The 21,653-nt window shown below is 42.7% G+C and overlaps 1 protein-coding gene across 1 annotated transcript; it reads left to right on the top strand.

Moving 5' to 3' along the window:
* The first annotated feature begins 1,511 nt into the window (after positions 1–1,511).
* On the top strand, positions 1,512–13,762 carry tamalin (trafficking regulator and scaffold protein tamalin). Its single transcript, XM_040153504.1, has 8 exons — positions 1,512–1,898; positions 4,472–4,524; positions 5,960–6,014; positions 8,342–8,444; positions 10,000–10,093; positions 11,675–11,741; positions 12,528–12,594; positions 12,915–13,762. Exons 1-8 carry the CDS (start codon positions 1,698–1,700, stop codon positions 13,406–13,408), a joined length of 1,134 nt encoding a protein of 377 aa, XP_040009438.1. The 5' UTR covers positions 1,512–1,697; the 3' UTR covers positions 13,409–13,762.
* Positions 13,763–21,653: the final 7,891 nt, after the last annotated feature.

Raw genomic sequence — 21,653 nt, 5'->3', positions numbered from 1 at the left:
CTACCCACGTATTAAGTTTATATTATAACATCACTAATGAGAATAAATCAAAACTTGAATCCTATTTGAGACCACAGCCACTCACGCAAAAGTCCTCCAGGTCAATGAATGAAGGTTCCTACGGTAATGCAGGACTGGTGCACAGCTATTGACTGAACTAGGGCAAGTTAATTCTCGCCCTAACATTAACGTTGACTTAGGCAACTATTTTCTTTAACAATCAATGTGCTGATAATTTTTCTTTAAATAAATTGGAGATAAAACTGAAAAATGTCCATCACAGTTTCTTAGATCCCAAGGTGATGTCTTCCGACGTCTTGTTTTCTCCAAGCAGCGGGGGCAAGACCTAGAGATATTAAGTTTACAGTAATATAAAATAGAGAAAAGCAAAAAAATCTTCACATTTTGGAGGCTGGCTATTATACGTGATACATCTCAAAGATAAGCAGCTAATCCTTCTATATATCTGTAGTATTTTTCACTTCTTTTGCTTGAAAAATGACTAAATTGATGAATCATTTATCGAAAGAGTTGATTGACTAACTGATTAATCGACTAATCGTCTCAGCTCTGCATTGATTACATGCCTTGTGTGATTTCTCTCCCCCTTGGCTCAACTTTTTTTAGACATCTTTATTAATGAACTAAAGCACGGGGATGACGGACACATTTTTTTACACATATATCACAGTTACATAGTCAAATTATAAGGCGAGGACAATATAACAAGATGGATCACAGAAGTAAAAATACCAATAAGTGACAGACGTGTGATGTGATAAATGTTTATATTTGTTTTGTTGTTTGGTTAAATGTGTTTTGGTTGTGTGCAAAACAGTGGCGGCCATTTCTAACAAGGTCAAAGAAATTCAAATCAAAATCAAAATTAAAAAAAACTACATAAAATCTGACAGAACAGATTCAATCAAATGCAGTTCAGAGTGTTTTCCAGAACGGTAGCAGATTTTTGGGGCTTTTCGATTTTGGAGATTGCCAACGGGATGCATAACATTTTTCCACATCAGCTGACACAAGTCTAAAATTAACTAACACATCATTAGCTGTTCTCGGTATGTGAATATGATATTTTCCTCGCAGACAATGGAGGTTTCTACAGTCATCACTTATACTGTTATTGGATTTAACAGATAAAAGCAGAACCATGTATTCTGATACATGTATATGACAATAGGCCAAAGTAAAGACAAGTCAGACCAAATAAATATGTTTATATTTACTGATGAATTCAGTACATGGATAAAAGTTGTGCTATTTTGTTTTTAATGATCCTCCCTTACTTCACTCTTGATTCAACTGCTAATTTCCAAAAAAAAAAGAAAAAAGAAAAAACAACACTATTTTTGTTTGTTTGTTTGTTTGTTTTCGCCGTGTTTACGGCCCGTAATGAATGTCCGAGGTGTACCTGAAGGCAGCAGAGAAGGGACGCGCGCCCGCGCCGCCATTGGTCCCCGTCCGTGTCCGTCTCGCCGAAGTCCCCGCCCCCGGTCTATTCACAAGAAACACCGAGGTGAAATTGTAGGTGGCTCCACGTTGAGGCTCACAGCTCGGTCAGCATCTCCCCCGGCCGGTCTCGCCCTCCGCCGGACGACAACGGCACGGTTCGTTTCATCCCGATATTGTTGTTATTTAAACTTTTACTTTCAACAAACTCCGTCGGCGCCGCATGTGAACCCAACATGACTTTCAGGAGGCTCAAAAAAGTGAACTCCAGCGGGCCGGAGACCGGACCCGCATCTCAAGACAACGACATTTATTTCCCTTCGTCGAAGTCCGACAGCTGTCGGACGACCGCGGACTTACCGACCAGCTCGACGGAGGTCTACAACTACCGGACCCTGGCTTACTCCGGTGGGACGCTGCCCAGGAACTTCAAAAAGGTAAAAAAAAAAAAAAAAAAAGAACAAGAAAGTTCATTTTCATTTCAAGACTTTGTGGCATCAGTGCAGGGACTGAGTTTACCTGCAGGGGACAACGGTTCGGCCCGTTTCCAGCCCCGTGTCCTCATTCACTGGGTCCTGTGGACCGAAGCTCCCGGTATTTTCATTCAAACCACCTTAAAAGTTGTTCTATGCTTTCCAAGGTCCGGCTGTTCACACCGGGCACTTAGACCTGCTTAGTGTCAAGCTTATCAACCCCAAGAGGGGCCGAGTGACTTAAGTCGACTTTGTTTGCTTTAGTAGCATCAACTCAAGTCCAGTCCTGTTTCTGCATTTCTGGGTTCGGGGATGCGGATTCTCGCCTTCAAAAGGTTTTGTCCGGGGACCAGCTCAGCCGAATAAAGTAAATAAAAGCGCCCTCTATGATTATCACACGCGGTGATAGGAGGAGAGAGAATTTGTAGGTACGGCCCGAGAGCCCGTGAACAGTTTATCCACTCATATGCAACAGGAAAAATCTTCCTAGAGGAAGTTCTGGTTTCTCTCTGGGAGAGAGTCTGCTCGGATGTGTGGTGTTTTTGTCAGACCAACATGTAGGACAAACTGGACACAAACTGGACGGTTTATCTGCACAGGGCATCTCCGTGGGAGTCGACAGCAGAAGCCCATCCAGGGGCAAGGGTGGACCACGCACACCCTGAATCTGATTGGACTCTGTGTCAGGGTACACCAGGGTCCAGTCCTTCATGCGTGGAGGTCAGCAGATTGAAATGATGATGGGTTTGTTTTGTTTTGTTTTGTTTTTAACTTGGGGGCAACGAATCCCTCAAGGCCAAACAAAAAAAGTGAGCCCCTTTTTCCAGATACAGGTGGCCCCTGTCCTCCAGGGGCGGGGGGGATGAAGAATGTTGCCAGGACCGTTTTAGACAAGAACGTGTAACGTAGCAGAGACGGTGCTGCAAATATCGCGATTTCCGGTCCCAGTTTATTGTGAAATCAAACAAACAACAACGGGTATGAGCAGAAAGAGATTAAAACTCAATCAAAAGTCTGTGGCTCTAAAAGATCGATGTCAAAAGACCAACCTTCCTGTCATAAGGTCCCTTTAACCTTTTGATTGGAAAGTTGTCGTTTCAATGTTAAGATTTATGAAATTTAATTCCATCATAAGCTCAGGTTGGAACCGACCAGTCAATGGCAAGTTGGAGTTTCTCCATAAAATCACTGGTTACTTAGTTCAGTAGACTACTGAGCTCTCTTTGCTGAACACTTGGCTCCTTGGCTCCTCACTCTCCAAATGTTGTCCTTATTCCAAAATAAGAGCGCACCGAGGGCGACTTCCTCAAAGTCATCAAAAATCAGTCGTTTGCGATCATTTCTAACCGGATCGTTTCGACCCGGTAACCACACTTTAGCTCGGATTAGTTAAGCCTCAACTGGGGGACAGTTTCCGAGACTGACAGCCGCCTCCTCTGATGGTCAACAATGACACCGGCTGTAGCTGATGTGGCATAATACTGGTTAAAGGTTTGCGTGGCTAGTGGGTAAATGGACACATTTTCCTTGCTGCCCTGTCTCTCACAAAGCTCAGTTGTCTAAAATCTGTAATTTTTATTTCCTCTGGAGTTTTGCTGGCAAAAGGGGGAGACCCCAGTTGGAAACTAGTTCAAAACAGACACGTGTGGAGGTGTGCTGTAAGGAGAGGCACGGTTTTGCACAAACCTGCATACTACAAGTGCTCAGTAGCTGGACTGAGGGGGCCACAACAGTGCATTGTGCACACACAGGGACGGGGATATTGCTCGAGCCACCCCCGTCGCTCTCCGCGGCTATTTGGGAATAAATGCGCTCATTGAGACCGGGCACAGGACAATTCTGTAAGTGTTGGGGCATAAAGAAAAGCAACATTTTACTACCCAGAGAGGCTGCGGCACAAAGCAGCCCTTCATAGGAGCAGCATTTGAAATGATGGCGTCCGAACAGAGGTGGATTGATGTAAGTGATTTTAGTTGAGCCTTGTGGTCAGATACCTTCCTTGTTTACACACTCCGGTGGGGCAGGGTCCTGACCTGCCGTTGACTCGGGTCTTCACTCAATGCGGTTATTGTGGCTGAAGTGTTCACCACTACAGTATGTCTCATTTGTTTCTTTAACAGGCTGGAATTCTTTGCGAACTGCTCTAGATGCTCTAGAATATCAGAGCCGTTGGGGAGCTTGAGGGCAGCCGATTTGGTTTTGGAACTAAAGCTAAAATTAGGTGCTCTGCGGTTTTTCTACTGATGTTGTGACTGCGTGACGTAAACAAAGAGCACCCAGACGTGTATTTCTGGTTCCAGTGCCAACGCTTCTGCGCTGGCACGATGGCCCAGCGACTTAAAAATACAAACACGGCACGCGCTCGTGGCCTCGACACCGGTGACCGGTGGAGCGGTCGGTGCGCGGTTGTGTACAGTAGGTGTGTCCAGGAAATGTTTTGGGAGGGAGGGGGGGGGGTTGCCCTCATGAGTAATGGTGCATAAACTTCACGCAGGTGTCTGACACGCTCCACGTCCTGTTTCGTCTTCTCCTTTCAGGGTGGTGGGCTGCAGAAGTGGAAACCCCTAACACAGTCACCAGAACCACAAAGGTACAGTCTCCCTCACCAGTCGCTGACATTTATCCTTGAACGTCATCCTTTTTTTTTCTCTCTCTCTCTCCCTCCTTCTATCTTTACGCTGATCTTTTAAAAACAATTGCACGTGAGCAGCCTCATCTCAGAGTGAAAGGCCCCCTCGTTCAAACAGTGACCCTTAATGATGGCAGACATGTGATACCTCTTTTAGGTTTGTCATGAATTTGATGTATTTTGCTGAGGCAAAATCTTGTGTTGACGCCTCAGTCTGGCGGTTCCTGTGTCCCAACGTTGCTGGACACAGGGGTCCTGTGCAGCGAGCATCTCGTTATGGAATTCAGTTAAGGACACACATGGAAGAGGGGAATCCAGAGTTGGTTATAAACATCATGTTTACTTTCTCTAATATTGGTCTTACATTTTGGATTTTATGGACAAAAATGCTGCTTTTACAGATCATTTCTTTAGAGTCTTTAAATATCGTAGTTGCCATCAGTCGAAATTCTAATGGGTAGGCTGTGAAATCCCATAGTTTTTAGCTTTAATTCTGTTATGACAATGTGAAGTTTTAGGTTCTTTTTCAAGGAAATTCCATGCGTATATCCCAGAGCATTACTTTCACTATCAAATGATCAGCCGGTTATTTTCTCGATTAATCAATTAATCGTTTGGTCTATAAAACATCAGAAAACGGTGAAAAACGCCCGTAACAATGTCCTGGAACTCTTCAGATGGCTTTTTTTTTTGTCCTAGCAGCAGCTCAACCCCCTTAAAATTCAATTTATAATAATGTAAGACAGTGAAAAGTCTTAACATTTGAGAACCTGCAACCATCAAATATTTGTCATTTTTGCTTGAAAGGTGAATGAAATGATTAATCAATTTAAAATGTATCTCCCAGTTTTTGATAAATGTTTAAAAACATTTTTTTAAAGGATAAATAGTTTTTTAAAAATCGCTGGTTCCAGCTTCTTAGATGTGAATATTTGCTTTTCTTAGTCTTCTGTCATCAAACAGAAGATTAGGAGTTTTAGTCTGTTGGTTGGACAAAACAAGACATTTGAAGACACGTTGGACCTTGTCACTGACATTTCCTGCTCTTTTCTGACATTATATAGACTAAAAGAAATAATCGAGAAAATAAATAACTGGAAGATTAATCGATAATGGACATAATCCTTAGTTGCAGCCCTTAATAAATGATCAAAATATTTTTTTCTGTTGATTGACCAATCGATTAGTCAGCTGATCGCTGTAGCTCTATCTGAAAGTTTCCTCTGTGCAGAGATGATGGAAAACCTTCTCAGAGGATAAATCGCACAGCTCACATTAATTTTACAGGAAGACTCGGATTCTAGGAGGAAAAAAGTTGTGATACCTGCAGGGTATTTAAAAAAAAAAAAAGCTAGTTCAACTGAAAAAATGTTCAAAATCTTTTTCTCTTTTCCAGGAAGGTGGTGGTCCTGGAGAAAAACGAAGAGGAGACGTTTGGTTTTGAGATCCAGGTAAGAGGATCAGCAGTGGGGTAGGGTGGGTGCCATTTAACAGGATTTTCCTGATCGACCACGGCTCTGTCAACAGATGAGACTCGGGCCACTGAAGGGTGTACATCTTGTCCTGCAAATCTCATAATCCGAAGCGTTTGCCCGGGCCGGTGGGGGTGCGGGTCACGCATCTGTCAAATAACTCGTTGATGTTAGTCCCATGACTCGAGAGAAGAGGAGATGTTCTTGTTTTTGTTTTGGTTTGGTTTTTTTTTTCTCTCCCCAGCGTCTGTGCTTTGAACCCTGTGGTTTACTCACACGCTTCCCATGTAATACCTGCTTTACTCTCGTCCCGTTCAGCAGGGAGCAGCTTCGCACATTTGACCTCAGTATCTCTCTGATCTCTCTCGCCCATGTCTCCCTGAAGTGCTGCCGTACAAAGTCGGCCTCTGTCGTACAGGCCCCATTCCTTAAATAGTTTTCACGGCCACGATGAAATGCTAATTTAATCATTGCCTCAGTCTGTTTACAATAATGTGGATATTATAATGCTTTGGTGGTCAGTTAAAAGTTTCTGGAAGTGAAATACTGCATCGTGGAAAAGACGAATTGTTCTATTTAAGGCTTTGTTGGAGGCTCCCACCCTTCCTGCCTGGCTGTGGCCAGAAGGAAGTGAGATCATGAGGGCCAGTTTGACGGTCAGCAGAAAAAAGCCTGAGATGAGTTTGGAGTCTCGCGTGCTCGTGGTGCTTTTTTCGTCCCTCAGTGTCTGTTATGTTGAAACTAAAGGTGAGCCGAGGAGCCAACATGTAAATGTGATATTTGCGTTTCAGTGATATTTGCATGGTTTTTATGTTTATCTTCCAGGCTGCTGAGTAGGAAGCTCACGTTGAAGCAGCGGCAGGCTCTGACACGGGCAGATCTGAATCATTGCAAATTTCCATAAGACAAATTCATCCAAGTTGGATCCATGTTTAAATAGGAACAGTTGACTGGCAGAGATGGAAAGCTCGATAACTAGTGTGTGATTTCTTTTTTTTTTTTTACGTGACACATGTCCCTCTGTCTGTCTCGTGACCTGTTTGCCGAGTTTCGGGCTCACGTTGACTGACTGATAGTCGTGTGACAAGCCGCAGGTCTATCTGTGACCTTCCGCAGAGAGACTGCGGTGACTGCAACAGTGAAGCTGATGCAAATGCTGTACATGCGGAAGTAACAAATGCTTTTGCTAAGACAATAAAAATGTAAAAGCCTTCCAGTGGTGGAGGAAGTACTCAGATCATTTACTTTAGTAAAAAGTACTAAATACTACAGTATAAAAATACTCTACTCCAAGTTAAAGTTCTGCATTCAAAGTGTTACGTGTTGTGTGTATCAAAGCACCTAGGTGGTATTATTATTAGTTTTATGATTAATATTATTATTATAAGTATAATCGACAACTATTTTACCAATAATGATTGGTCACAATTTTTCAATGAAATGCCATCGGCTCTCACATTTGCTGCTTTTCTCTGTTTTATATCGTTATAAACAGAATATCTTTGGGTTTTGAACCGTTGGTCACACAAAACAAAAAAATTTCAAGACCTCACTACTATTAGAAGTTTAATAGACCAGATTATTCATCGATTAATTAAGAAACTGGTCATCAAATTAATCGACAAGGAAGAAACTGTTTGTTGCAGGTCTAATTCTCAAATTCTTATCATATTTTGCATGTAAAATCTTGATCCGTAAAGTAACTAGTAACCGTAGCTTTCAAATATATGTAGTGAAGTAACAAGTACAATACTTCCCTCTGAAATGTAGTGCAGTACAAGCATGACGAAGCATAAAACAAAATACACTCGAGTAAATTACAAGTATTTGAAAATTCTACAAGTGCAGCACTTAAGTAAAAGTACTTGGTTACTTTCCAACACTGGAGCCTTCTGACGTATTTCTGAAAGATTTCAAATAGTTACGAAAGCAGTTCTCAGCATTTAATGAGGTCAAATGCTGTTTCCTCATGGGTTTTGTGAGAGCAGCAGCTTTAAAAGTCCCCCCGCGGTTTTTGTTTAAACAAACGAGAGCAACAAACCTCTTACTTCGCTCGCTTGTGCCACAGCTCGGCACGTTCGGCGATAGGATCTGGTTTCCCGCTTTTTCCGTCACGGCTTCCTCGGCATGTCGCTCGGTGGTTCGTCGGTGTTGCATCGAAGCGCCGCGTTATTTCAAAACTGCTGACATCAGTCACATTTTGTAAGACAATTCCGACACATCAAAAATAAGGAAGGAGAGAAGGCATATATATAAGGCCTTTTCATTTTCTTTTGTTCAGTGTTTTTTTGCTCTCTCTCTTTCAGACTTACGGCCTCCACCGTCAGGACCAAAACTCGGTGGAGATGTGTACGTTTGTGTGTAAGGTGCATGGCGATAGCCCGGCCCAGCAAGCGGGACTCATAGTTGGTGAGTCTGTGTGTTTGTATTTCTCTTTTTACTTGTGCTGTATCTAAGCCTGAAATAACCTGGAAAATACTTGAATTACTCGCGAGGGGGAAGTGAGCAAGGCGGGAGGTTTTGGTTCAGCTCATCCTTCTCTTGTGTTTGCCAGCTGAAACTTGTGTACCGTACGTCAACAAAATCACCCAGGAGTTTCAGCCGGCTGTTTAGAGAAGTACAAACATGACTGTGCACCCACTCATTTTCCAGTCAACAAACAAGTTGCTGAGCAGCTATTTCCCCCAACATCTACTTGCCAGCTCCTCTCACCAGCGTGCCAGATGGAGTAAAGCAAAGACACCCTCACAAATGCCAGATTTATAGGACGTGATGTTTTTATTTGGCACACGCATGTCTTGCTTCCTTTTTGGTCCTTTTTTTTTTTTTTTTTAACTTGCTCAAAGATGGAAACAGTGTGTTAATACGGCAAAATGTACAGTTATGTCTCTATAGGGAGAGGGTCAACGATTTTCGGACGAGGAAACATTTACAAGAAAATATTTGTAAGAGTGAGATGAGTAGAAGCAGCTCTGTCCTCGATGTCATGCTAAAGAGCACTGCAGCAGTCCTCAACTCTATAAATGGTCCCTGGATTTCAATCTCGTGACGGCTCAGTCACAAGCTGGCCGCTCTCCGCGTTGCGTCTCAGTCGCCGTGTCAGAAAAGACGTTGCCGCCTCCTTGCTTCGTCCACCCTGCGTATGTCACTTCAGTTTCACTTCCTACATTCCTCACATGCCTGCTCCATTGTTCCCTGTGTCTCTCTGCGAAAACAATGACTTCATCTCATGGAGCAGATTAGGCGACGTTTTTGAAAGGGGGAAAATGGGCTTTGTGCTGAAACCTCACAAAGGTCACCGTCTCGCGTGAGAGTCCGCACCACAACCAATAAGACCATTGAGTGCGAATTGAAACTTTGTGACTCTCAGAGATAAACAAAGAGAGACTGTATGGTAAAGCTGCACGATTAGTCCATTGCAATTTAATCCTCATCTATTTTGATAACCTATTAATCGTTTGTGTCATTTCTCAAGCAAAAGTGACAAAAATGTGATGGTTCCATGTTGACAAACGTGAGAACTTGCTGCTTTTCTTGGTCTTACACTATAGTAAATCGAACATTTTTGGTTGCGGACAGTTGGTCAGACAAAAAAAAAATATGTTTAATGGTGTCACCATGTGCTCTGGGAAATTCTGATGGGCAATTAATCGGCAGATTCATCGATGACAAAAATAATCGATAACAAAAGTAATCATTAGTTGTGTGGCTTTGTCACATTGAAATAAAGTTCATTCTCACATGAGGTGACTGCAGTTCAATGAGGAGCTGTCTGCCACGACTGCACATACATGGCCGCCCACATTTGCGTTGCACATGTGTCAAGGTTTCATTTAGAATCAAACAAGCCTCATTTGGCTGCAGCTTGCAGTTATTTAAAGCCACAGAGGACTGAAGCGCATATTGACGAGACGGCTGCTGGTTAACACACGTGTTGTGTTTGTGTGTATGCGTGTGTCTGCAGGGGACACCATCGCAAGTGTGAACGAGGCCTCCGTGGAGGGATTTCGGCACAAAGAGATCGTTCAGCTCATCAGGGCCTGCGGCAACACACTGAGGTACACAGGCTCACGGAAAGCAACAGCAACAGATGTTTTAAAATGTAAAGGTTCAAGAAAAAAGAAACACTGCTGTTAGCGTATGTCAGGCTTTTTTGATTAATCAGTAAATCTGTTAAATTTGTTATAGAAGTGAAACAGTTAGTTGCTTTGAGAGAAAATCAGCAATTTTTGATAATCGATTAACTGCTCAACTCAGTGGTTCCCAAACTGGGAGGTGTAAAGCTGTAGCCAAGTGGTGAAGAGCTTCTAAAGCTGCAAGAATCCAACTCGTGTGGGAACAAAGACCAAATAACAGTGCTCTGGTGCTAACAAGGCTATCAGTCAGAGCTCGTTTTAGAAAGATTTATTCAGAGGGCGACATGATATGTGAATTACAAGGGAGACGCCTCAAAGTCTTATTTTCATCAACCGTAACTCCCCAGTAACATGAGAGGAAGATGAGGGTATTGTTCTTTCAATAAAACTCAATAAAGCTTGGTTACAAGTTTCCCCAGTGTTGTTAATGATCAGTAAAAGTTAAAGTTAAAGTGTTTTATGTGGTTTGGGGCTTTTTTTTTAATTGACTTTCAAAGGGGAGCATGACATAAAAAGTTTGACAACCACTGGTTTAGCTCAAACGAAAAACCCAAACATTCTCTTGGCTCCAGCTTGGCTCATAACAAACTGAATATCTTTGGGTTTTAGATTATTGGTCGGACCGAAGACTAATTTCAAGATTTCAAGTCGTCAACTTAGGCTCTAGGAGATTGTGAAGAGCATTTTTTTTTTTTTTTTTACGATTTTCTGACATTTTATAGAGCAAGCGATTAATCAATTAGTCAAGAACGCCATTGGCAGATTAATCAATAATGAAAACAATCGTTAACTGGTTGGACGAAGTAAGAAAGTTGAAGATATCAGGTTTTCTGAAAACTTTGTTACATTTCGTAGACTAAAAGAGAAAAAATCATCAAAAGAGCTAAAAAAAAAAAACCCCAGTCTTTTTTTTAGGATTTAATTTCTGTCAGTTTGCTGAGTGGATGTTTAATTGGAACCCTGGTCTCTTCCTCACCCTCTTTCCCTGACTTGTTAAAGAGTAGAAGTACAGTTAGCGAGGCCCCGCCTGTGAGCTGTAAGAGAACCCTTACCTTGCTGAAAAAGTGAGGTGAGGTGAGGTGAGGTGAGGTGAACCGCATCAGAGTGGCAGCGCACACACAGATTTTAAGGACTGACATCATCAAATTATACTTACAACGTGGTTCGGTATAAACAGCTAGAGTGAAAACGAGCTGCATAAGTTCCTTGTTTTCATAGCACGCACACACACACACACACACACACACACACACACACACACACACACGTGATTCAAAGGATGTGTCTGAGTGGAAATTGTAAATGTTCCTTATCCGCCCCACCCGTGTCTCATATAAAACATTTGACACCAGACCAATTCCAGCACTGTCTTATGAAAAGAGCCTTTTATATGGTTGTTTTTCTTTTTTTTTTTTAAGATCACTATTTTCTGCCCATGTAGTTTTTATAAATGCTTCCTGTTACACTTATTAGCTCTATTGCCTTCTGGTTTTTCACTTAAAGGCTGGAGACGGTTTACAGTGACTCAATCCGAAAAGCAGAGCTGGAGGCCCGGCTGCAGTATCTGAAGGTGGGTTTTTTCTTTTTAGTGTTGCCGCAGCAGCTTTTCACTGTTTGTCAGCAGTGAGTCAGCCTGGTTGTGTGTCGAGCAGCCTCACACACACACTTTATGTTTAAATGCCAGATATAGACACCGCTTCCCCCTTCCTCCACACCTGTCTCCCCAGCAGCACCACCTGTTGCATCAGCAGTTTCTCCTGCAGGCTCGCCGATCGCTGCAGACATTCTTAACTCATGGCTGTTTAAAAAAGCTGCCTGTGAAGTGGCTCGAGCGAGCGAGTTTTTTCCCCCCGAGATTACAGCAGCTGTCCCGCTCTAATCCACTGCAACACAGCCGCTTTCTGAGACACTAATCCAACATTTTAAAGATCAACCTGCCGCTGCTTTCGACGTGCGTTAGATGAAAATGTTGGCAGATGTTATGAGTACAGTTATGGACTCAAAAACACTTGACTGAAACAGGACTACCTAAATCACCATGACAACCACTGATAAAATCATATTCATAATAGTTTGCATGTCAGTTCGTGGTATTCGGGAACACCTTCTCACTTGTCATCTTCCTGTTAGTTTTAGCCTGTAAGTCCTGTTCTTTGTCGATGGAGTTTTTCTGTGTCACACATACTGTCATGATTTTTGAGAATAATCCCCTTGACACAATAAGTCATTTAGCATTTTTTAGTCAATGCGCCTCCGGTGTGGGCCAGATCATCTCTGTTATAAACTAGCTGAAAACTGCTAATGGTGGGTTTTTTTGCTGCAATCATTTAACGCACACGTGTCTTCCTTTTTTTAGCAAACCCTTCACGAGAAATGGGATGAATATCGGTCGCTGATGGTGCAGGAGCAGAGGCTTGTTCATGGTAGGTTGCCCGGAATATTATGTGTCCTGTCGGTTCAATTCAGTTGACTTTGTTTTACCTGGATGATCCACTCCGCGTCAACACTTATTTTACATGCTTGTAGATGTATAAAATACTTTGGGCGGAGGCGATTGGTATTCACGGCAGACAAAGCGGACATCATACAGTCACCGACATAAAAAAAAATACACATAAAACCAAGAAAAGCCCAGTTCTCAGCACAAATTTGAACAGTTTCCTGTATGCTTGTGTGTTCAGTGACATAACTCAGTTACGCTTGTGGTAGTCCACTATCCTAACTCTGCCCTTCTTTCCTGCAGGAATAGTAATGAGCGATGCTGCAGTGTACGAGTCCCTGGAGTCAGCAGGCGTGTACGGCAGCCTTGGCGCTCCCAGCCCCGCCGCTCAGAGAGCCCTCCGCAGCACCGGCAGCACCAGCAGCAGCGCCAGCTTTCTCAGCACAGCCACTGAGGACGACCCCCTCTACCAGACCTGCCTGTACCAAGCAGACGGCAGCGCGGACTCAGACAGCGGCGGTGCGGACAAAAAGAAAGAACAGCAGCAGCCGCTGAGGCAGCAGCGTCTCCGGCCGGCCAGCGAGCTCTTCACGACGGCCAAAACGCAGCTGACCCGCAGCGCCAGCACACGCAGCTACATGAGAGGATCCACGTCGTCGTCGGCGACCTCGGGCGAGAAGCAGGGAGGATTCAACTCACTGCAGAGGAAGCCCAAACAGAAGAGCTTCCGCAGGCGCCTCCTCAAATTCATCCCCGGTCTGAACCGACCGCTGGAGGAGGAGGAGAGCAAACTGTGAGCAGCAAACGGAGCTGCTCACTTTAAAGACTTAAAGCACCAGTGACTGTGAAACTAAACTGCCAAAGAAAACAGAGCAAGCAGTCCTAAAGAGTGAAGAAATTGAGACCAAAGTGTAAAGGCTCTACAGTTGCACCTCTCCTTGTTTGAATTGGTAGACCAATGAACATTTGGCTACATTCAGTAGCTTTCAGTGTTTTGCAGCTGTACATAACTTTTGTTTTTATTTGTTTTGTTCTTTTAAGTTATTTATTTATTTTAACATGTTTGGTTTATGTACAGAATGAAGCATTTTTCAGTCTTTACTGCATGCAAGAATTTTATTTTGACAGCTGAATAAATGCCTTGTTACGAATGGGTTTGTGCAACGCAACATTTTTAAAATTTGATATCGGCTTTAGATCATTCGGATTGATTCTGTTTTATGTTTTCTGCCTACGTCACAGCTCCTTAAAATAAAATACGGAGCGTTATTTTGTGCAGAACTTGCAAGAAAAGCTGTTTTGTTCCTCAAGCCACAACTGTCTGTGGGAATCGTATCTCCCAAACTCGAGTGTACACACAATCTGTTTGTAATTTTCCCAGCGGAGATGTGACCTTTTTCCATGTGGTACTGTTAAATTTAGTAATCTTTCAACTTTTCCTCCATTTCAGAATGTTATCACCCAAGTTTCAGAGGTTAGTGTGTGGTTTGGGATGGTTTGAGGCTTTTTGTGGTGCGAGGTATCCAGAATGGAGGCCGTTGTATCGGCTCTGACGCAGTTTATTATTGGGCGAATAGTGAGGAATGTGCGGAGAAAGGCATGACCCAAAATTCCAAACACAACCGCTTTCTTTCAGCTCCTGCAGACAACTGCTGATTCCCCCTCTTCCACGCTTCCATATTCCCATGGCGGCTTCAGTTGTCCAAGGGTCCAAGACTGTGTGTGTGTGTGTGTGTGTGTGTGTGTGTGCTGGGCGGGGGTTGCTTGGAGTCTTTTCATTCCTGGCTCCCAGCTGACCCATGAGGTCATGGTGGTCACTCTCTCTGTTGGCTCTGCAGCAGTGATCCCTTTTGTCCTCTGCCGCTCATTCACAGATGCGTCAAGAGTGTTGATGATGGTGAGCAGTGGTATGCGGCCATGTGTTCGAGCCGGGCCCTCTTCTCCGTGCTCCCCTCTGAGAGTTGTGAGAGGGAGAAGCAGGAGGAGGATGAGGGATTGTTATGCAAGCTTGCCGATGCTTGAAGCATGGGTGCAGATCGAATGGGGCTGAATGCATAACGAGGGGATAATTAGTCAAGATGACGGTACACCGAAAACAATGTGTGAAAGGGCCATTTAGCAGACAGAGGGCCCAAACAAGGAGGGTGCAGTCGGTGCTCAGCAATTAACCCAGTGGGAGGTTAGGATAGGGGCTTGGCTAGTCAATAATACTTTTGCAAACGTTTGAATCTCGTCCTGCTGCTAAAAACACCACTGTTGATTCAAAGACTAAGTGGTGAATTTGTTCTGTCTGTGCGGCAGTCGGTTTGAGGAAGAACTGAGGTCAGCTTCTGCTTCTCTAGCTGTTTTTCCACAAGTTGAAGAAGGTTGCATGCTCTAAAAGGGACATAATGAACAACATCACATGCTGTGCTGGTCTCTAAAAAGAAAATGACAGACTCCTCCAGCAAAAGGAAAAAGCAAATGGTAAAATGGACTTCATTTATATAGCGCTCCTACTCTCCAGATTGAGAATATTGTGAGCAGAAGACTCATCTGAAGTCATTAAAGATAATTAAATGGATTTGCAGCATTAGGACAGCTGCGGTAAAAGAAGTGCCTGTTGGTCCAGTCCTGTTGCCGCCTGTCAGAGATGAGGTATGAGCTTTGAAAAGGGGAAGCAGAGGGGCCTGTAGGACACAGTTTAGCCTCTGTGGCGAAACGGCTCAGACGAGTATGCTATTTCTCAAGCATGGCGTGTGTCACAGCTTCCGATGGGCCGTTAGTGCCTCTGGTCAAATGAATGGATCATTGCAGATGTGGGTTTAAAAATAAGGAAGCGGTCGGATGTTTGCGCTCAACACTTTTTTTTTTTTTTTCTTCTCCAATTTTATTCTCACGCAAGTAATGAGCCCGTTTGAAGCAGAAATATTGTTCAAAAAAGGGATAGTTTCAGATCTATAAAGTGTGGCTGGCCAGTTTTGGAGATGTGTCTGTTATGCCTGATACAGGGATAGGAGCTTGCGTGGACTGTCAAGTCGCAGGATGTGGGTGACAAATGTGCCGGAAATCCAACCATAAAGATAAGTGAATACAACTGACTGCAAGGTTTAAAAAAAGGCAGCATTATACGCATGCGATTGTCTCCATATTCGTCTGACTGTGTCTCTAACTGAGACCAAGAGAACAGGTAAGAAAGCAAGCGCCCCACTAGACTGGACACCTGTCTCAGGAGATGACAGGTGTGAGACAGAGAGGGGTTCAGGGTCACCGAGTTACAGATGGAAGCCGTACTTTACTTCTGAAATGACTGCAAGTTCAGCATACGTGGCCAACAAGGGCATGATGACTTGGTTGAATCCGCTTTGCTGCAAAACCCTCCGACCTCAACAACCACAGTACCTGCACACTCAAATAAACTCAAAGTGATGTATGCTCTTCGTGATCTGTATCTGAGATAAAGATTCTGCGTTTGGTTTCCCAGTAGCAGCAGTGAGCTGATGCTTCAAAGGTTATATTGTCTCTTTGTGGCTTTAATAGTTTCTTTCCTGGAGCCGCTGCTCATAATTTCCACCCAACAGCTTGTTAATGGACAACACAGTTATAGAGTCAGAGTCTCTTACGTAAGAGCTGCACAGCTGTATAGTTTATCAACGCCAAGATGAAGTCCATAAAATGTCTTCTGTGGCCCGGGACGAAACATTTGCAAGTCTGATAACTTGTTATACAAAGAACAACTTTATTGTGTGGTATGGTGATTCTGATGAAGGCCACAAGCTGAAACGCATCGCTCTCAGAACAAAGTTGGTCTTTATACTTGTATATAAGTGTTGGTGGAGTTTTAACCTCTTCAGACTTTTTCCCATTTCCATGCATCTTGGACGTGTAGGTGAAGCTGCGCCAGAAATACCTACTCTGGTTGACATTCCTTAAAGAAACCTGGAGTTACAAACCTTCGTAACTTGGTTTCATCCACGTCCGAGAAACCCAAGCTTCTCATCGATAGTGGTTTTTCCATTTTCCTCTAGTTTTACGTGATCTCATAGGATTGCGTTTAAACAACACACCACAGTCGGGGTCATTTCGCGTGTCATTTCTACGAATTTTAAACTTTACGCCTGTCATGTAACACCGTTTTGGTTAGGGTTACGGGTTAATCCGTGGAGAAATGACGTTGCATGAAATTATGTGGGAAAAGCAAAAAAATGCGTGTGATAACACGCGAAATGACTTAAGGAAACTGGAGTGTTCTGCTTTCTAAAAACTTTTATAGTGTTCAGTCCCCTCTGTCCTGCTGTTATTACAGACATTTCTGAACTAACTGCTACCCCTCGACTCGCTCACCACTGGACTCACCACTGGGCCCACCACTTCTTTTGAGCTGTAACATTTAGCTCACAAACATTCAGAGCTCGTGGGAAATAGTGTTCATTAAGGGCAGCTAAAAAAAAAAAACACAAATAGTGAATAATCAATGATATTAAATTCCTTTTCAAAAAACTACCATCCTTATGTAAACGCCGTGTATAACGGTGTTTACACGGCAAACTGTTGTGAAAGGCTCTGTCCCGAGGCTGGCTTTTTAGTTATCAGAGTATTTACAAATGTCAATAGGATTTGGAATGAGCTTTTCTTACTTCTGGAACAAAACTCTGAAAGATACTGGATAATGAGCTGCATGATTGGGAATTGTAGGACTCAGTGTTTTTGGAGCTTGACCCATGTCAGCGACTAGAAGTCAGGATATCTCAACCTCTGCTGCTTCAATTTTGACTATTATTTTTTTTTCTTTTTTTTCTAATGTCTCTTGACCTAATGAAAGTGCCATTCTGAATGGTGCCCCTTTAAAGGATACGCCGGAAAAGCATTTAAAATTGGGTTTATTGAATAGCTCTTTCATTATAAAGCAGAGCTGTTTTTAAAATATTTAGGGTCCAAGACGGTCAATACGGGATCTTTTACTACTCAGTCCTAAATCTCAGGGTCAACAAAGATGTTGTAAAGCCCAGTGGCTTGATGCACATCACGGTTTTGTAAGTTCTTGGTAGATGTTTTTCCGTGTAATGTTTTACTGTAGCGGAGCAGAAAAATGAAGATGAAGCTGTTTGCAAAGATAACAAACTGTCTACAGGGGAAAAAAACAAAACAAAAAACAAGTACTGTGTTCAGCTACCGCAGCAACACTTCCTATTTATCTTCTCTTCATGTGTATCTCCAGTTACAAAGACCTTAAGTTACTTCACCCATCACCCACACACACACACTAGGCTACGCTACATACTTATTTCCTCTTTAAAAAGGGTGACAGGTGTGAAAGTCTGTGTTACTGAATATGCTTTTATTCTATTTGCTGATCATGTGTCAGTCAGACATGACCAAGACAGGAAACACAACAGCTGCATGTGGCTAATATCAGAATAAATTTAGGGGGTAAATGAATGATTCATTTGTTTTATTTAAGTTTTTTTTTTTTCCCCCCACATATTGGTTGGTAGTAAAAACATCCTCAAGCGGTGCATCATAGGCGTAGTGATAATACAACGCACATGTGACTGTGTGTTGTGTTTTTTTCTGTCCCGCTGGCAAAAGCGGCAGCACTGCTGCAGTTCTGGAATAAAGCTGGACATCTGGAGGCTGAGATCTGCATTAAACCTAATCATTTGCAGGTTATTTTCTTGATTCGGGTTATGTGAGATGATTTTCCTCAGGATGTGGCACATGTAGTACCTTGTGTGCGCACAGACGGGCCTTAGACTGAACGTTCAGTTGTTAAACGTGTTCCTCTTTTTCATGATGGCTTTATGATGCCTGAACACACAAAGTCAGATAAGGAACCACATGTTCGATGTTCTTCCACCCTGTCTCACAACCCTACGTACAAACACAAGAACGCAGGAGATATATTTAAAAAAAAAAAAAAACATGCCTGAAAATGTTAGGAAAACTATTTTGTCAAACTGTTATCAGTCAGCATTCAGATTTCCACCCAGTTGCTGTTGAAAATAATCATTAGGTTACTGGAACCTACACTCTTCTACAAGTGGGCTAATAATTGGCAGTATTGGAGAAAATTGTTTTTGTTAATGAATCTTAAATGTTTTGCTCTAAATAATTAGGAGTAGGAGTATAAACAGCTCCAACAGCCACTACGCCACTCGGTTAAGCGGTTACATCCACAACTACAGTAATGTTAGGTAGCTAATGGTGAATGGTTAAAAAGAATTCTTACTCGATCAACAGACACTATTTCATATAATTCTAATCAAAGTGTTTCTGATCTAAACAATTATATACAACTCCTACAACTCAAATTGATGCAGCTGAGTGGTAAAGCTTAAGCGAGTTAGAAGTTCCGATTGGGTCCACAGTAAACACCGTATACACCTGACAGAAATAACTGATAAGCATTAAAGGTTCCCGTTCATTTCCGTGGGAAATGCATACAGGTGATTTTTTCAAGACCTACAGTCTTCCAGATGGGTCAAAAGTGGCCCGTACTGGAATTAATGCCGGGATGTTTGAGTGATTTTTCCCCTCGGCCCAAACCGTGTGCGGACTCTATCGGGTGTTTTCGAGTCTTTGGATATTGCACATCGTGCACCTTTCAGGCCACAAGAGTGCAGGACACACTAACGATATTGCTGGTATCGAGTGGAAGTAAAACCCTCCGAAATATTAAGCCGCAGGCTACATAAAGCTCCTGACTTATGAAATCAAGACGTGTTTTTACTTAACTCACTGTGATAGTTGTGTTGATGCTACGTGTGTATTTTTTTTTTTACAGTGAATAAACAAAACTCCAGCAGCTTGTGTGTATGCTGAGTCATGACAGTAGCAGATGTAAGTAATAACCTGGAGATGATAATCAGAATGCAAAACAAATTTTAACACTAACAGCCACTAAAAGTTGTGTAACTTAACCAGAGTCCAGCGGCGGCGGCCGAGTCGAGTTGAGTCGAGTATCCAATAGGTGACTGACTGAAAACACGATTCATTCGACCCCCCCACCAGACTAGCTCAAATTTGTCGCACGGCACTCTGGTGGCTTTGCAACACTATTGAATGCTGTAAAGCTTTCACTGAAATGGCGGACAGTTTGTTCGGTAACATGTAACAGGCCAGTAGGTGGAAGAAGGCAAAAACTTTTGTCAGTGTCTGTCCGGGAGCGCGGGTTTATGGCCATTTCCTGGAGGCAGCAGGGACCAGTGTAAACTAGATTCGCATCGAGCTCGCAAAAATATCAGTAGAAAAGATTTGTTTGTTGGTTCATTTTTGGACAGCATAGATTAGAATCATTTATTTTAATTAGTAAGACTAAATCAAAATTGTTATTTAAATTACACAGCAGAATTACTTAAAGTCTGTAATGTATATTTGTCTTTGTCATCGTCAAATTAACAAACTTACAAATGTCTGTTTCTCCACTTTATGCTGCTTAGAAGCAGAACAATCTTCACTTCTGAGGGGACTTCCCCATAACATTACATATAAGTATCTTACAGTAATAAAAGCCTGCAAAAAGTTCAATATTTTAAAGTACAAGATGTTAAAAAAAGGGGGGAATCACAAAACCTTTTTCTGAAGAAAAGTTGGAATATGAAATATATGTGAATTATTAATGTATAATTGACCCAACAATGCATCCAAGCGTTAAGCACTGAACCTCTATTATATAAAACCTCTGACAGCTGTGAGTGTGCACACAAAGACAGAGAAAGTCCTCAAATACAATAGCAGGAAGTGTCATGGGGTTATATCTTTATAACACACCGTGTCCCCTGTTTGAAAAACTTTTCCAAGAAATTGTAACAGTTAAATACTTCAGTTAGATTATTTGCCGAAGCCATCGATTTCACCACTAAAAGAAAAAGCCCCCGAACTATATTTTGTGTAGTGTCTGGATGGTGCAGGCCTGTAGACATCCACTCTTGGGTTTAACGAAAGAGACTGGCGACAGTAACTCCTTCCTGTCTCCAGAGACAGGAAGTGGTGGGGATCAGCCTGTTCTGGACGTCATATTTTCTTTCCAGGGGGATGCCGAACAAATAAAATGACCGCGTTCGCACTGACTGAACTGTCAGTACAGACGGGCGAGAGTACGGCACATTGCCCTCGTCTCGCACCGTGTCGGAGCAAATGAAATCCGCATGGCCTCCTGAAAGTTTAGGCTGTGGAGCAGGAGCATCTGGGCCTCAGGAATGCTGCAAGCTGCAGTTTTTGTCCACGAGGAGAGAGGATGTTGACTCACCGGGGTTTTTTTTGTTTTTTTTTCTCAAGAGCCGGCTCCCGGAAAACTGAGAGGATGGAGCGCAGAGATACTGTACTGTGTTCCCAGAAAACATTATGATTGCAATTAGCTGCAATTGTCTTTTCTTTGGAAGATGACATCGTGCTCTTGTTTGATGATAACCTTCAGAAAAGTCACAAACAGCCCCTCTTCAATGTAAAAAAACGACGTCAATCTGATATGGGGTGTGGTCTGAATTGGCTTTGAGCAAGGCTGGAGTAACCCAGTAGTAGGCCCCCGGGACAAAAATGCCTACATGGCAGATTCATGACACCCAGGGGCCAACCAGTAGTCTGAGGCTGAAACGATTAGCTGATTAATCGATTAGTTGACTGACAGCAAATTAATTGGCAACAATTTTTATGATTAGGTAATTTTTTAAGAATAAATGCCAAAAATTCAGTGGTTCTTCGGCGTCTCAGGTGTGAATATTTGCTAGTTTCCCAGTTTTCTATGGTAGTAAACTCGACATTTTTCGGTTTTTGACTGTTGCTCAGGCAACAAAAGCTATTTGAAGATGTTAACTTCTCCAGGGAATAATCACTTGCGTGTTTTGTTGTTATTTTGACATTTTATGCACTGAACAATCAGTTCTTAAGGAAAAGAATCGTGGGATGTATTGATACTGTAAATACCTGTTGGTTGCAGATTTACAGATCTTCTATGATGGAATAATTCTACCTTGCCTGAGGTTTTCTGTGTTAATTACTTGACCCAGGGAAAAAAAAATGTGAGCAATTTGATAAAACACAACTTTACAATAAATGAGCAAAATA

The sequence above is a fragment of the Xiphias gladius genome, chromosome 18, assembly GCF_016859285.1.
Source record: "Xiphias gladius isolate SHS-SW01 ecotype Sanya breed wild chromosome 18, ASM1685928v1, whole genome shotgun sequence".
Classification (NCBI taxonomy): domain Eukaryota; kingdom Metazoa; phylum Chordata; class Actinopteri; order Istiophoriformes; family Xiphiidae; genus Xiphias; species Xiphias gladius.
This window is presented reverse-complemented; position numbering and strand designations above follow the sequence as displayed.

What these genes read in the sequence shown, in the direction of transcription:
- tamalin (XM_040153504.1), top strand. Translation starts at nt 1,698, where the DNA reads ATGACTTTCAGGAGGCTCAAAAAAGTGAACTCCAGCGGGCCGGAGACC. An exon ending in GCAAGCGGGACTCATAGTTG is followed by an intron (nt 8,445 to 9,999) that starts GTGAGTCTGTGT and finishes GTGTGTCTGCAG; the next exon opens with GGGACACCATCGCAAGTGTG. An exon ending in CCCGGCTGCAGTATCTGAAG is followed by an intron (nt 11,742 to 12,527) that starts GTGGGTTTTTTC and finishes TCCTTTTTTTAG; the next exon opens with CAAACCCTTCACGAGAAATG.